This window comes from Equus przewalskii, chromosome 5, assembly GCF_037783145.1.
Source record: "Equus przewalskii isolate Varuska chromosome 5, EquPr2, whole genome shotgun sequence".
Taxonomy (NCBI): Eukaryota; Metazoa; Chordata; class Mammalia; order Perissodactyla; family Equidae; genus Equus; species Equus przewalskii.
Window position 1 is genome coordinate 75,932,260 of NC_091835.1, and position 13,170 is coordinate 75,945,429.

Genomic DNA, 13,170 nt, shown 5'->3' on the forward strand with positions numbered 1-13,170 from the left:
TGCGGGAGACAAGGATTTAAAGGGATGTCCTTAAACAGAACACGCCACACTCCAAAGGGTACCCAACAGAGAAGATAATCGGAAACACGTTTTCTCTTCTTCCTGCCCCAGTCAGGGGAAGAGGCTGGCGAAGTCGGTGAGCATCAGCTGGACTAGCTGCCCAGGGTAGAGAGCATGGGCCGCTGGGTCCGATGTCTCCTGCTCTGGCCGAAACAGTGTTGGTCCAAACACAATTCCAAGGTTGTGGGGGGTCATGAGGTTCTTATCTGAGTGTGCTATCACCCTGTGGGCAAAGGCCGAGAGAAGGGGCTAAAGGCAGCAGCTTTGCTGCTCCATATAAATCTAATCCTTCCAAGGTTTGAGCAGGGAAGAGCTCCCTCTGGGATCCCTCCACGTAGTGGCCGAAGGAAACCAGGGAGAGAGCCTCAAGGGGAATGGAGATGGGACCAGTGGGGGAACCTTCGAGATACCACTTGAACATAAATCTAGGATACACCCGCCTCTTCACAGCTTCAGAGATTGCCACCAGAGTCCTCTCTGCTCACAATTTGGGAGGCTTTAATTCAGACGGCTATCCTTCCTCAGAAGTCACTGCCTAGGCCCGGCCCAGCCAGGTAAGCCATCGCCACTGTCCCAGTAGCAGACAGAGAGGCAAAGGGAAGGGAGACATTAGATTTCCCTTACTTGTCTCAGCATCCCTGGGCTTGTCTTGGGCCCCACTTGATGCTGACCGATGGAAAGGCTTTGACCCTGGTAATAGGTCCCCTGCACAGAGGCTGCCTGTTTCCTCAAGCTGTCCACTAAACTCAAGTGTTTCCCTTCCTTCCCCATCTGAACAGAGTCTCTGCTGCATGCCCCCCGTACCCTCTCCCTGCTTGAACAAAGATGTGCAGTCTTCCTGACCTGCACAAATGCTCCAGAAGGTACCGCAGAGTGTCGTGGTTGGGCTTCGGCATTGAGCCTATTAATTCTCGTATTTGAGAGAGGCACTGCTCTGATTCGGAGAGCGCTAGAGAGAAAGAGTAATGGGCAGGGCACGGGGGTGAGATTAGGGAAGATGCGGGGGCAGAGTGGATAAGTTCACTCCTCTTTCCCATGCCCCTGGAAGACACTATTAATCTATCACAGCTTTCTCTTTCACCGAGCACAGCTGCAGCCTCAGAATTCTTTTCAGTTCAGCCCTCTAAACGTTGACAAGAACACAACTGAAGTTGGCACGTGAGTTGAAAGTTATTTTCCACCTCTGTGCTCAGGATGGGACAGAAGAGGGTAAGGGAACCTCTACTCTACTCTATTCTCTACCACTCATGCCTCCCCCACCCCATATTAAGGGTATCCCCAAAGCTCCCATCCCTTACCAAGGGCAGCACGAAACTTGGGCAGCAGCAGTGGGGGCACCAGAGGCTGGGGGAGCTCCCTGAGAAAAAGCTTCAGGGCTCCAGTGACCACGTGAATGTCATCCCACTCAGCACTGTCCAAATCTAATCGGCCTTCTGGAAGGAGAAGGAGGTACAGAGGGGTTCAGGGCTCAGGAAGGGCCAGAGAGAGCCAGAGACTGAGAGATCAGGAGTTTCGGAGAAGATCCAGGTAAGGCAGACTACAGGAATGCCTTTGGGGTCCACAGTGGGACAAGACACAGTGGGAATGGGGACAACCCTCCCAGGAGCAGGACATGGGGGTACTCACGGGGAGTAGGGAAAATGTGGGGAACTTTTAAGGATCTGAGGGGCCTTCCATGTAAGTACCTTGTCCTGGCTGTTCTGGGAACACATACCTCCCATCGGAGGTGATCGCCCGCTCTGCAACATGTGTGAGGGGAGATCAAGAGGTAAGACATGCAGTTCCAGCCGGAAGACCTCCCTGTTCTGCCAGCCCCCCCCACTCAGAACCGCCTGTGGATCTGAGGCATGAAGTTCTTAGTACCTCCACTTGCCCACAAGCCTTCTCACCTCTGTCGACCAGGAAGCGAAGTTTCTGGACCACTGCCAAGTTCCCGCTGACCCGGTAAATGCCATCCACATCTAGACCTAGGAGATGAGGCAGAGTGCAGATAAGGACTCCTACTCTGAAGTGTGTGGTGAGGGCTGGTGAGGGATCCGAGGGTAGAGAGACAAAGGGCAGAAAGGTGAGGGAGGTGGGGAATTCTAGGCCTTGGCCTGTTGGAAAGGGACATTCTGGGGCCTCTGGGAAAATGACCTCTCTTATCCACAGCAGCAATGCAGAGCCGCACAAAGCTGGGCACGGTGTCCCCTTCCCGCTGGCACAGTGATTCCAACTGACATCCGAACACCTGGTCTGGGGAGGCACAGAGTGAGGTGGAAAGCCAGGGCCACTATCACCCGTGGAAGCTCTTCTCAGCACTGGCCTTCAAGCCAAAGTTGGCCCGGCTCTACTGGCTGCCTGTTCCAGGCCTGGGCAAGGAGCTACACACCCTCCCCCAACCAATCAGCAGTAGTGGGAAAAACAGTGTCTCAGAAGACCGCTGATCTAGTTTGGGAAGCTGTACTCCGAGCCTCGCTAAAGCTTTCTCATCCATGAAATGGACTGCTGCCCACGTAAAAGTGCTTGCAAAAAGACTAAGGCCGGCACGAAGGGCGCCAGCGGGCCCCGCCCACCTCACCTCGGAGCAGACCCCGCTCCTGCAGGCTCTGCAAGGGCGGTCTCTTCGCGATCAGCCGCTTTAACTTATTCCGCACGCGGTTCTGCTCGGCCCCTTCCGGACCCCGACCTACCGGAGGCAGGCGGGGTCAGAGCGTGAGAGCAGCGGCCGCGGAGGCGCCCGGAGCCGCTCCCGAGGCCCCGCCCCAGCCCCGCCCCTAACCGGAGCTCCGGCGGCCGCCCAGCCGCAGCAGAGGCTTGGACGCCGGCTCCGACTCCTCTTCCTCGTCCTCCCCGGCACTCAGCTCCCCCAGCTCCGCCGGTCCCGAGCCTGACAGTCGCAGCTCCAGGGGATTCTCCCGATCCTGGACCCGGACGGGCGAGGTGGGCCGAGGCGGAGGTTGGAAGAGAGAGGAGAGAAATCTGCACCTCCAGCTCGACTCCGGAGACCCTAACCGGCTATAGGGTCGCACGTCCCAGCCCCACCCCAGAGCTCTACACCGAGATCACCCTGTCCCCCACGGCCCCCTGAATCCTACTGCTCCTCCGCCACTCCTTCCCCGCGCCCTGGCCCGGGCCTCTCCGCAGTCTCCGTCCCGCCCTCCCACGCGGTCTCACCAGGCGCTCGATGACAGCGCGCAGCGCGCGGTGCCAGGCCCGCAGCTCGGTCTCCTGGTCTGACTGCAGCAGGAACTCGTGGCCAGGGACCGTGCGGATCTGAGGGGCCGGCGGGGAAAGGACTGGGTCAGTGGGGAGGAGCATAAAAAGCAAGGGGGCCGAGCGGGAGGCCCGTGCGGGAATTGGGGGGCGCACCCCCGGGTAGGGTGGGGCTTTGAGGATGCGCTGGGGGGCACTCACGTGCAGGACGTTGCGGCGGCTGGACAGGTGGCGACCGTGGGCCAGGGCCGCCCCGCGCAGGTCCACGCTGCTTTCGGGTCGGCTACCCGTTGGTGCCTGGCAATTAGGGGAGAAACTGAGGCCTCGGCTCTGTTTCCCTCACCGCCTCCCTCTCACCCGGTGGACTGCGAGGAGACGCAGGCTGTCTCCTTCCTAACTCTTTACTTTCCTCCACACCGCCCTCCCCACCTCCGCCCCCACAGTCGGCCTGAGGCGGATAGAAGTTGTGCTCGCGCCCCCCTCCTGCACACCCCCCTTCTCCTCTCCCTCACACTCACCCAGAGCGGGGAGGGCGCAGGCGGTGGTGGCTCTCGGTAAAACATCAGGCTGTTACCCGCTAACACCACCCATGATGGGCCCCAGTTCTTCCTGCAGAGCGGAGGGGGCAGCGGTAGTAGTGCAAAGGTCATTGAGAATCACACGGGGAGTGCGCTCTCCCCACCCTCCGCTCTGCCCTAGGGAATCCGGCAGCCCAGGCCCCTGCAGTACTCTGGGCTCTCCTCACCTAAGCTTGCGCCCTCCCTGGGCGATCTTGGTCATGTTGAGCAGGCCCGACTTTTCCACCTCCTGTGAAATGGAGGGAGGAGGATCAATTAGTCACCCAGCGCCCCTCACAGCTGCCACTGCTTTCCCCAGGGGGTCTCCCAGGAGTAAGGTCCTTTAAAGTTTGGGGGGGGGGCGGTGCTGAGTAAGAGAGGACACCCAGAGAACACTCAGAAAGAGGAAGACGTTTCTGAAGGAGCAGGAATTGGGGGGTGGGGCAGAGAGAATCTTGGCGTTCACGAGGAAATAGGAGACTTACATGGGGGTCCTCCAGGACCTGCGGCAGAGGTCGAGGGGGCTGCAAGGCTGAAGGCTGGTCTGAAGGGTCGAGCTGGGAGGTGCGCCGGCGCAGGCAGAGTGAACCCTGGGGGAGGGGATTGGAGAAACAGGTGGAGGGCCCTTCAACTTCGGAATCCCTGGCTGCAGGGGGAAGAGGGGTGCGGACGTGGGTGAGAGGCAGGGGGTGGGGTGGGTAATGAAGAGGAATGTCTTGTATATGAGAGAAAGTCCTAAAAAGATGGCTTTTCCTGTATGTGACCTGGAGGTGGGAGAGATCTCACCTGGGGGTCAGGCAGTTCTGGGGTCCCTGTGTCAGAACCTGAGCCCTTTGCCTGAGGTTGCAGGACTCCGTTGTCCCTATGCAGGGCCTGTGTCCCCTCCATGGAGCCAGGGTTCTGGGGGGGAGGGAAGGAAAACTCATCCAGATGCCACCTCAACCCACTCTCAACACCCTTCTCACAATTTTCTGATTCTTCTGATCTTCAGAGAGAAACACACTACTTTGGGGTTCAGTAAGGGAAAGGAGGAGACTGAGGGGACAAAGGGACAAGCCGAAGGGAAGGTCTCACCGTCTCTTGGGTGCGAGTGCGGCGTGGGGGCTTCCAGGACTTGCAGCCAGTCAGCGAATTGATGTAGAAGCAGCGTCCGGAGCTGGGGTCCAGGTGCTGCTCCCACGCGTCCAGCCTCTGCAGGGGTGGGCATTCAGGGACTGGGGGCGGGGACCGGGGACAGCGGCGAAGGTCCACCAGGTTACAGTATACAGGGGGCTCTGACATGAGGGGCTGGGGTCTTGCCTGCCAGGAATGGGGGAAGAAAAAGGTAAGTATTCTGCCTGTTTCTCTTCCCAGTCTTCTCTCCACCTAACCACCTCCTTCTCTCTCCCCCATTTTCTCACCACCAGCTCCCCGATGGGGTGACCCAGGTACTGGGGGAGAAACCCCAGTCCCCAGCTGGTTTTTTTTATGACTCCCTCCCTCAGTCTTCTTTGCTTTTCTCCTCACTTCCTGTTGCCAACTTCCCTCCTCCCCCACCCCACCCCCACCCCAGGGCCACAGGAAAGGGGAACAGGCTTTCCTGTGTGTGTGTGGGGTTGGGGGGAGGTGGTTGAGGGGAGCGCCCCACTCTCACATCCTCCAGAGGGAAAAGAGACAGAGAGGGGTCAGAGATCCTGCTAGGGGAGGATGAGACAGGAGGGGCCATTTTTCATCTACTAGTAAGTAAGAGAGGGGAGGGGCTGAGTCTTCAGGAAGAGCAAGGGAGTTACATCTCTAAGGGGGACTTGCTGGTGACCTGACCTGGCAAGACAAGACACAGGAAAAACCCTGCCTGGGCCAGGAGTCAGGAGGGAGAGAGAGAAAAGCATCACTGGATTGGCTTTCTTTCAGTCTCTCTATCATCTGCCAGGTTCCACTTACCCTCAGGATCTTTGCTACTTGCTGTCCCTCAGCTAGAAATTCCTTCTCATTCCTAACTGCTTCATGGCTGTCTCTTCCTCCCCCTTAGTCAGCTTCAACTAAATATCTTTTCCTCAGAGCTGCCTTCCCAGACCGCAGTCACTCCACCACCATTAAGCTTCTTGGTAGCACTTACAGTACAAAGGCTTATCTTCCTTATTTGTTTATGTGTTTCTCACCCCCTGGGAATCCCTTGAGGGTGGAGATTCTGTCTGTCCTGTTCACCATTGTGCCTAGAACAGGGCCCAGAAGTAAATATCTGTAGGCTCCCCCGTGCTCAGAAGAGCTGTGACTCACCATGTCGGCACTGGACTCCATCAGCAAGTCTTCCTGAGAGAGGGATCTGCCACTTGGTCCTTCCTGGAAGGGCTGCCGGAGGGTGGGTCTCAAATTGGTAACACTGACACTTCTACACATTTTGGGGGGAAGAGGAGGAGGCTGCTCTGACGTAGCCTGGGCTCTGCCTGGGGCTTCCCGAGACAGGTGCAGCTTTTCCAGGGAGCCAGGAAACAACTTTGGTCCTGGAAACAGAGAAATGGGAAGGGTAGGGAGGGGGCAGGTGATCAGAGGCGTGATCTTGGCTGGGTCCCCCATCCTGGGGGCTCCCAGGGAAGACAAGAGCAGGGAAGTCTGTGGAAAATTACATGAGACCTGGAGGGCTTGAGACTAGGAGGAGAGGCATTTGGGGACATGTTGGTGGGGCTGAGGAACAGGCTGATCAGAGAGAAAGAAAAGAAGGGGGTCAGCAGAAGCTTGAGCTGGGGGGTGGGGAGGATCCTTCCAATAATTCCTAGCAGCTGGGGAGGGAGGAAGGTGATGGGGGAGGGCTTACTCACCAGGAGTCCAGAGGGTCTGGCTGGGAGTGATGGTGGTTGGGCTCTGGGAAGAGATAGATTCTTCTGTCACATAAGCAGCTGGGACGAAGATGGGTCGAGAGGTAGAGGGTGCTCCTAGGCGCCTTGCCAACCACCAGTCTGAGTTGGTCTTTCGAAGCAGTAGGAACCTGTCCCCTTCAACCAGAGACACTTGCCGGCCATCTGCCCCAGTGTAAGTGAAGGCATAGAGGGCACAGAGCTGGGATCCCCGAGAAGGGCTTCGGGGCCCCAGTCCTAGGCTGCCCCAGGTACTTGGCCACCACCGGCCTGACAGCATTGTGTTCAGTATTGTCACCTGTGGGAAAAAGGGGTGTTGGAGATCCAGAAAAACACAGAACTGCCTGCTTCCAGGCAGACAGACATTGTTCGAAGAGCTGAGTCGGGGGAAGGTAAGGACAGTAACCCTGTGGTGAGAGGAGAGGGTGAAGCAGAGGGCCTGGATGGGGGTCAGTGGTAGGTTTTAGGGTCTGAGAACTCTGGGTGATGTGACTGGTGAGGAAGTATATAAGTAAGGTGAGAGAGGATGTGGTCAGCAAGGCTGGGAGGCCAGCAAGGCAGGAAATCAGAGGAGAGGGCCTAGCTCGGTGATTTTCCTCCAAGTACCTTCTGGGGCCCATCAGAAGATCCAGGTGCAGGAGGAGCTGGTCCTGGGTGGTGGTGGGACTTTTGAGCTGAACACAAGAAGATGAGGAGAAAGAATCAGGTCTCAGACAGAACACAGGCAAAGAAACAGACATTAATGACAAAGATAAAAAAGTTTGTGACTCTTCATTAAATTTGTGCAAACACCAATGTTTCCATTACCGATCACCTCAGACCTAAAGCTGCGTGCTTCCTGTGCAGACTCAGAGAGACATCAAGACAGAGAAACAGAGAGCCAGAGAAATAATAAGACCAAATTGGAGATAAAGAGAAAGTAGTTAGGAGAAACACAGAGGAGTTTAGAGTTAGAGGAAGAGGTGAAAATACAGTACTGCCATCCTCTCAAGCCAGGATGTGTTTTTGAGAGCTGAAGCCTTAATATATTCTCTGTACATAAGCCTCTTGGGCGGGGCCCCACTTTAGTGCGTGGGTTCATTCATTCATGCTCTTAGCATGGATTGGCTGAGCACCTCCTGTGTGAAAGGAACGGCTTAGGCACTGGAGATAAGAAAGGGGAAGGAGACAGACACAGCCCATGCCCTTGGGAGCTTAAGGACAGATCTGAACACAATAATGACACAATAAATTTGTTAATTATAATTGAATCAGGGGCTACTGACAAGTAGTACAGGATGCTATGACAACATATGGCGGGAGATGGGGACTGATGTCAGCTTCTTGCTGGTGGAAGGTGGAAACTGACTTCCCCTGTCAATTGCCAGAACTTTAAAACCCACACTTGTGCTACCTCCTTACCTGACCACTCCTCTTTTCCCCCAGTTTCTCCACTGCATAATGGGGGGTTTTCTGTATGGCTTTGGAGGGGTGGGGTAGGGAGTTCCGCTCCTCTTTGGTGACATCAGAGAGCCAGCTCTCCTCCCCTGACATGTGACCTGAGGGCTGAGTTCTCAGTTCTGGGATTCTGCCTCACTGATCTTCTTCCTTAGTTTGCCCCACTTTGAACATGTGGAGAATCCTATCCCTCAACTCTTCCTTCCCGCTTCTGAAATAGTAGCCAACTTCATCCATTCATTCGTTCATCTAGTGTTTGTTAAATGCTCAAATCTCACCCTCTTCCGCCTGCTCTGCCATGTGTCCTGCATTTTATCCTGTCTTTATTGACTCCTTCCCGTTAGCTTTTAAATATGTCCAAGTCTCTCCCATCTTTAGACAAACCTCCCTTTACTGCACTCTCCAGTTACCACCCCATCTCTCTCTCTTCCTTTCTACAGTCAAACTTCTTGAAAGAGTTGCCTACACATGGAGGTCTCCATTTTCTCTCCCCTCATTCCCTCACCTCTGCAAGGTCACTCCTCACTAGGGTCACCCCTGACTTTGCACAGACACTTTGCAGTCCTTATGTGCTTGACATCTCTGTAGCAGGCAACACAGTTGACATTTCTCTCCTACAAACACTGTTGGCATCCCTCTTAGCTTTCTAGCAATTCCTTCTCTGCTGCATAAGAAAGGACTTTGCTTGTTCCTTAAACCCCAGAGGTCTGTCTGGGATCCTGTGCCTTTTGCACTCTCCACACTCTGGTGGTCTTAGTCTTCCCCCAGTTCAGATGACCTCCATATGATGCTGAGTACCATATCACCAGTCCAGGTCTTCCTCTGGAGCTCCAGTCTAATCCACTGTCCACTGAAGAACTCCACTTGGGTATTTCACAGGTGCCACAAACACAGTATGTTCTAAACTGAATTTGTCAGCTTCCCCCACAAATCTGTTTCTCTTCCAGTACCATTATTCAGTTAAATTTAAATTTAATAAATATGTAGTGAATGCTTATACCATAAGTGCCAGGCAGGAACTGTGTGCTAGGCATTGTCAATTAAGATGACAAACATGGCTGCTGACCTCTCACAACAACTAAAATACAGTGTGACAATCACTATGACAAGGGAAATGCTATCATCTGTTGGGGCACAGAGTGGATGTACCCAATTGCCCATGCCAGAAACCTGTCAGCCAACCTTAATTTCTCTTGTTTCCTCACCATTCACATTTAATTGGTTACTAAATCTTTCTATCACTTCCTTTAATCTCTACAACCACCACTCTTTTTAACCCAGATGATATAACCTAACTAGTCTTCTTGCATATCGCTCTGCTCCCTTCCCAGTGCATTCCTGGCACAGCAGCCAGAGTGACCTTTCTAAAACACAAAAATGCCCTACCACTCTCCTGACTTAACCTTTCAAAGGCTTCTCATCGTCCTCAGAATGAAGTTCAGATTTTACAAGTTGGTTTACAGAGACTTTTTCCTTTTACCCTAGCCTTTTCACACTCCCCACCACAAACTCCATACTCCAGCCACACACTCATTCTTCACATTCCGAATGTGCACCTAGGTCTCTGGTTCTTTGTATATGCTGTTTCCTCTGCCGGAAACACTTCCTCTCTCCACTCCCACCAGTCGTTACCTGGCTAACTCTTACTCATCATTCAGATCTCAGTGGAAAGGTCGCTTGCAGAAGAAGACCATTTGTAACTCCTTAGAGTCGGGTAGGGGTCCTAACTAGGAGCTCCCACAGCAAGCTTGACATCCCCCATCAAAACTTTCATCACACTTGAAAGATTATTTGATTTTCTGACTTCCCAGGAAGTCTGTGAGCTCTGCCAGGGCAGAAGCCTATATCTGTTTTGTTGATAATTGTATCTTCAATGCCTTCTATAGTTCCTGGCACAAAGTAACCTCTCTGTGCCTAGTTTCCTCATCTGTAAAATGAGAATGAGAGAACCTCTTTTTTGTTTGTTTGTATTTTGTTCAATAACCATTTTATTATAGGTCACAATTTTATGAGGCAGAAATCAAGGTAGGGTTCAGCAGGGTGATTCTTCTGTCCTATGTGTCATTGACTGGGGTCACTTGGTGGTATTCAGCAGGCAAATGGGTTGGTCTGAAGGGAGAGTTTCACTCACATATCTGACACCTTGATGGGGATGACTGGAATGCTAGGATCAGCTGGATCTGTCAGCCAGAATGTCAACATGAGACCTCTCCAGCATCTCAGGGTAGGAAGACTTCTTACATGGCAGCTCAGGGCTACCAGAGTGTTCCAAGAAGCCTGGGCAGAAGCTGCATAAGAGTATGGCCCAGCTTCAAAAGGCCCAGAACCTCCATAGAACTTTTGAGAATTAATTAATATATGTAGAGTGCTTAGAACAGTGCCTAGCTCATAAGTACTATTAGGTATTAATTATTCCTAAAGGTATACAAAGACGAATAAGAAGGATCCCTTTCTCAATTACTATGTGCTTCTTTGTATAAATATACTTACTGCCAAACTCTTAGCCTTCTTACTTCCCCTCAAGCTGACCTTTTCCCTCTACACGCCTCCTCCCCCTTTAATGAGACTGTCTAGCTGTAGACGAGCTGCAGACTGGCATTAATATTTAACAGTCACATCTTTCTTATTAATAGGATATCTACTAACTTCCATTGTGTCACTTAAGGCAGTTTATCGTAACTCTCAACTCTAAAACTCTGCTTCTTATGAACTTGAATCAAGGGTCGTCCATTGCGAGCAGCCACTGTCATAACACCGCCACTTCAGCGTCGCCCCGACAAGAGGCAGCCTGAACTTCCGTCCCCACCGTCCGGCTAGCCGGAAGATTGAAGCGCCCCGGGCCCTGCAGGTGAACGTCTCTTCGGGCCCGCCCACCACACGTGCCGCTCTAGCACTGCACCTGCGGCCTCCCCGTCTCTATGATAGCCTTTTCCTGTTTCCTAGTGTTGCATGATGGGAGAAGGAGTCGGCTTCCTGGGAGCGCTGCGCCAGGAACGGCCTAAGTCAGAACTTCACTTCCCGGCGTGCCCCGCGGCGGTCGCTCTGCTCGCCGGCTGAAGGCCGGTTCCGGTTGCATCAGCGTGGGGTACACGGCGAAATGAGACTGTTCGTGAGCGAAGGCGCCCCGGGGAGCTTGCCTGTGCTGGCCGCGGCCCGGAGGGCCCAGGGGAGAGCGGAGCTGCTCATCAGCACTGTAGGCCCAGAAGGTAGTGGGGCTGGTGCTGGTGGGCGGGGGATGAGGGGGGCAGGACCGAAACACGCCCGACACCCAGCCCGCAGTTCTCTTCGCCAGCCCCCCACCTCCTACCACGCACTCCCGTCATACTTCCCCATTATCCTTGGTCACTTTATCCCCTCTTCTCTCCTGGTCACATCTTTCATCAGTCACTTCCCTTAATTGCCCTCGGCATACCCCGACCTCATCCCTCGCCTCCCCTCCTTCATCTTCCAGGATCCCGCCTCACCCCAGCGAACCTCTGTCCCCTTTCTAACCTTCTCTCACACCTCCCAGGCCCCCCGCCTCCCCAGTCACTCACGGGACAACCCCCAGGCACCCCTTCGTCGTTCTTAAGAAACCCTGCTCTCCCTTCCTCAAACAGACACAGACCTGTATACGCTCCTTTCGGTTTACCTCTTCTCATTCCCAGCCAACTGATGGGGTCACTCTTAAGCGGTTCTCTCGTCAGTCCTCCCAGTTCTCTTAGTTTTTTTCTCCCACTGTTATCTCAGATCATCCTCAAGGTATCCCGGTTACTTTCACTTGTTCCACTTCTTGGCTGTAGCACTATCCCAATGCCACTGCCTCCTCTCTGCAGTCCCCATCTGTCGTTTCCAGCTGGCAGTCTCGGCTGAACACCTGCTGGTCTCTCCAGCACATACTGGACCCACCCCCTTTCAGTGGTCCTATCCTGGAACCTCTGGGTTGAGCCTGCCCATCTTCCTTCCCTTTTCCCCTGAATAATGTGAGGTTGTCTTTCTGAGCTGACAAAGTATTTCTTTTCTTTTCCCTATTTTTCACCTGTTTTCCTCTCCTGCATCAGAGTGTGTGGTCCCATTCCTGACCCAGCCTAAGGTCCCTGTCTTGCAACTGGATAATGGCAACTACCTCTTCTCCACTAGTGCAATCTGCCGGTCAGTATTGGTCCTTGATGTGGGGAGGTGGCTGAATCAAATCCTGGCTTACTGTCCTCTGTACGGCCCTATTTGCAACCACTGTGGGGTGAGAAATAGGCTAGACCAAGGGGCCCCTCTAATTCCCCCTTCTGTCATTCTCTCCCTGGGCAGATACTTCTTTCTTTTGTCTGGCTGGGAGCAAGATGACCTCACTAACCAGTGGCTGGAATGGGAAGCGACAGAACTGCAGGTGGGACTGAGACATGGGGATGGCAGGCAGGCCCTTGCTCTGCATGGCCATCCTGACCTGTGCCCCCCACATTTTAGCCAGCTTTGTCTGCCGCCCTGTACTATTTAGTGGTCCAAGGCAAGAAGGGAGAAGATGTTCTTGGCCCTGTCCGGAGAGCCCTGACTCACATTGACCACAGCTTGAGTCGTCGGAGCTGTCCTTTCCTTGCTGGGGTGAGTCGGACCTTGAGGTGGGGATTGAGGAAAGTTGTATGGTATACAGATAAAGAAGGAAGACTGTATTCAGAGTGTTCAAACCCCCACACTACCACTTACTCACAGTGTAACCTTGAAAATCACTAAACTCTCTAGTCTTCAATTTTTTTCATCTTTGAAATGGAGATAATATTAGTACCCATCTCATGGGGTTATTGTGAGGATTAAGTGAGATAATTTAAAGTGCTTAACACAGTACTTGGCATATAGTAAGTACTTAACAAAATGTTCGATATCATTATATCCATTGGGAAGAAACTGCATGTCTCACCTGTGTACCTTTTTCTTTTCTTTCCCCAACAAAGGAGACAGAATCTCTAGCTGACATTGTTTTGTGGGGAGCGCTATACCCATTACTCCAAGACCCAGCCTACCTCCCTGGTGAGAACTGCATAGCCGTCCACCCCCAGCCCAACCCCAGGAGCTTGGGGTAGGGATTACTAGAATATTGAGGACCCACTTTGAGGTGTAGC

General features: G+C 53.5%; 2 protein-coding genes across 10 annotated transcripts in view; one reads left to right on the forward strand and one right to left on the reverse strand.

Moving 5' to 3' along the window:
* On the reverse strand, positions 1–11,941 carry ARHGAP9 (Rho GTPase activating protein 9). Of its 6 annotated transcripts, none has more exons than XM_070621852.1 (19): positions 11,688–11,941; positions 7,250–7,317; positions 6,608–6,941; positions 6,069–6,292; positions 4,887–5,111; positions 4,599–4,712; positions 4,298–4,402; positions 4,001–4,062; positions 3,774–3,864; positions 3,457–3,552; positions 3,217–3,315; positions 2,822–2,963; positions 2,621–2,728; positions 2,197–2,295; positions 1,950–2,027; positions 1,746–1,799; positions 1,359–1,493; positions 904–1,009; positions 1–283 (listed from the first exon to the last, which is right to left on the reverse strand). In XM_070621852.1, exons 1-19 carry the CDS (start codon positions 11,719–11,721, stop codon positions 112–114), a joined length of 2,346 nt encoding a protein of 781 aa, XP_070477953.1. In that variant the 5' UTR covers positions 11,722–11,941; the 3' UTR covers positions 1–111. The 6 variants fall into 6 exon arrangements, with proteins under 6 accessions (XP_070477953.1, XP_070477956.1, XP_070477954.1 ...); XM_070621855.1 differs by lacking the exon at positions 11,688–11,941 and adding an exon at positions 10,727–11,011; XM_070621853.1 differs by lacking the exons at positions 2,197–2,295; positions 11,688–11,941 and having other exon boundaries at positions 7,250–7,305.
* Positions 10,800–13,170, forward strand: part of MARS1 (methionyl-tRNA synthetase 1) — a 17,639-nt gene continuing 15,268 nt past the window's right edge. For 2 of the 4 annotated variants that reach the window (XM_008533542.2, XM_008533543.2), the window contains exons 1-5: positions 11,014–11,286; positions 12,121–12,211; positions 12,365–12,443; positions 12,521–12,655; positions 13,003–13,078. In XM_008533542.2, coding sequence (XP_008531764.2) covers positions 11,178–11,286; positions 12,121–12,211; positions 12,365–12,443; positions 12,521–12,655; positions 13,003–13,078 — 490 coding nt within the window. In that variant the 5' untranslated portion in view covers positions 11,014–11,177. Of the gene's footprint in view, positions 10,929–11,013; positions 11,287–12,120; positions 12,212–12,364; positions 12,444–12,520; positions 12,656–13,002; positions 13,079–13,170 lie in introns of those variants that run through there. The other 2 variants (XM_070621851.1, XM_070621850.1) reach the window with 2 other exon arrangements.

Bases quoted from the DNA above. Each gene is read 5' to 3' on its own strand.
- ARHGAP9 (XM_070621852.1), bottom strand. From the start codon at position 11,721: ATGAGAAGAGGTAAACCGAAAGGAGCGTATACAG. The intron at 7,318-11,687 runs GTCTGTGTCTGT...TCTTGTGTTCAG, and splicing joins ACCGAAAGGAGCGTATACAG to CTCAAAAGTCCCACCACCAC. The intron at 284-903 runs GTCAGGAAGACT...CTTTGCCCACAG, and splicing joins CTTCTGGAGCATTTGTGCAG to GGTGATAGCACACTCAGATA.